Genomic DNA, 2,137 nt, shown 5'->3' with positions numbered 1-2,137 from the left:
AGTGATTTGCTGAGTGGACCACTACTTTGATTACCACTAACTAGTTTGACCAGTTTCCAAACTATTAACACTATTTTCCCCGATGACAGTTTTTGTAATTTTAAGACAGGCCTTTGTAGGCTGTAGTTTTCAATCTAACCATCCTTCTATGTAGTAAAGAATCCCAGTGATCATTGAAAAATGGCTCTTCTATAATTACACAAAAACTCTCATTTACACATAAAGTGTTGCCAAGGCGTGGCTTTTCACACTGAATGGGCCCGTCTGTGTCCATATCTGCAAAACTCCTTAAATGATCTTAATGAACTGTGACCATTATGTAAGAAAGTTCAATATATATATAGATAGATGTATATCTATGGGGGTATTTCTTTACATCACAGTGAGATCATCTGTCAGACCAAAATGCTTCCCCTTTGAGGATTGACTCAGTCCACTCATTTCTTTTTCTGTCTTTTTATTTTGCATCAGCTAAACCAGACGGAGAGAAAGACGAGGCAGGATGTCCAGGTGGAAGTGTCCTCTGCCGTTGGGATGCTGGCCTGGCGGGCTCCTTGCTCAGCAGTCCCCTCGCTCCTCCTCGGCCTTCAGCAGGATCACAAAGAAGGTCCTGAGGGACTCCAGGACCACGTCTCTCCCCTGCTGCTCGTCTGGATCTTCTCTGGTGTGCCACTTGTTGAAAGCCTCGACGGAGATCAGGCCCTGGTCAGCCAGCCATTCACAGAAGAACCGGAGAACATCTGGAGAGGACAGCAATGTCAGTTTGGACTCTTCTGGACGTTTATGTCTTTCTAACTTGAGTCTCTATGTTGGTGAAGAACAGAAGGTGTAAGAAAGCTCCAGTTCACTTACGTGGAGGATGACGGAGGGCAACGTCCAGCGCCTGCAGAGCATAAAGCGCCTGCAGCTGCTGCTCAGTGTCTGAGTCCAGGTATTCCAGCAGGACCGGCCGTCTCCTCTGCAGGACGCTCTGGTCCAGAAGGAAGTTGGTGCCAAAAGCTGTGCAGCAAAGCAGGAGGAAGAGTGAGTGCATGCTGAGCCTCCAAGTGGACATCTTTCAATCAGCGCTACTGTTTGAGCAGAACAAAAGAGAAGCGTCTCCTCCAGGTGGGGGCCAGCTTACCTCGATATAAATATGCTGACCGGCACACGCTGGTCATCAGAGCCCTCAGGAAGGGCGGCGACCTCCTCTGACCTTCATCCAGGTTGGCCTGATAAACACCCAGAGAAAGAAGAGGTCAGTACAGACGTCCACCATGAACAGCATTTGGACTCAGGGGCAAAATGTAAAGCTCTTTCAAACAAAGAGGCTTGAAGCATTCTATATGTATAGACGTCAATAAACTAGAATCATCATCATCATCATCATCTGCTGAGTGAATTACTGGCCTGATCAGCAACAGATCCTAACAAACAATCAATCAAACATCATCTACAGTGTTTCTGATGAGATATTTGAAAGGTGAACTTCGTACCTCCACCCAGTCAAAGACCTGCTGGTCACTGGCCGTGTCGTCCAGGAGGAGTCTGTCCAGCTGGCAGCTCAGCTCCTCAGGAAACATCTGGTCAGACGGCCTGGCGTCCATGAGCTCTTCTCTCTGCTCTCTCTCTCGCTGCTCTCTCTTTTGCTGCTTCTTCTGCTCTCTCTTTAACTGCTTTGCCTGCTCCCTCTCTCTCTGCTCTCTTTCTTGCTGTTCTCTCTGCTCTCTCTCTCTCTGCTCCCTCTCTCTCTGCTCTCTTTCTTGCTGTTCTCTCTGCTCTCTTTCTTGCTGTTCTCTCTGCTCTCTCTCTCTCTGCTCTCTTTCTTGCTGTTCTCTCTCTCTCTGCTCTCTGTCTCGCTGCTCTCTTTCTCTCTGCTCTCTCTCTCTCTGCTCTCTCTTTCGCTGCTTCTTCTGCTCTCTCTTTAACTGCTTTGCCTGCTCTCTCGCTCTCTGCTCTCTTTCTTGCTGTTCTCTCTGCTCTCTCTCTCTGCTCTCTTTCTTGCTGTTGTATCTGCTCTCTCTCTCGCTGCTCTCTTTCTTGCTGTTCTCTCTCTCGCTGCTCTCTCTCTTTCTGCTCTCTTTCTTGCTTTTCTCGCTGCGCTCTCTCTCTCTGCTCTCTTTCTTGCTGTTCTCTCTGCTCTCTCTCTCGCTGCTCT

General features: G+C 48.3%; 1 protein-coding gene across 1 annotated transcript; it reads right to left on the bottom strand.

The window, feature by feature from the left end:
* Positions 1–558: 558 nt before the first annotated feature.
* Positions 559–1,596, bottom strand: LOC308136959 (eukaryotic translation initiation factor 4 gamma 3-like; the record flags this gene model as incomplete). Its single annotated transcript, XM_080505515.1, has 4 exons — positions 1,476–1,596; positions 1,124–1,211; positions 853–999; positions 559–740 (listed from the first exon to the last, which is right to left on the bottom strand). Exons 1-4 carry the CDS (start codon positions 1,584–1,586, stop codon positions 559–561), a joined length of 528 nt encoding a protein of 175 aa, XP_080361641.1. The 5' UTR covers positions 1,587–1,596.
* Positions 1,597–2,137: the final 541 nt, after the last annotated feature.

This window comes from Blennius ocellaris, assembly GCF_963422515.1.
Source record: "Blennius ocellaris genome assembly, chromosome: 11".
Classification (NCBI taxonomy): domain Eukaryota; kingdom Metazoa; phylum Chordata; class Actinopteri; order Blenniiformes; family Blenniidae; genus Blennius; species Blennius ocellaris.
This window is presented reverse-complemented; position numbering and strand designations above follow the sequence as displayed.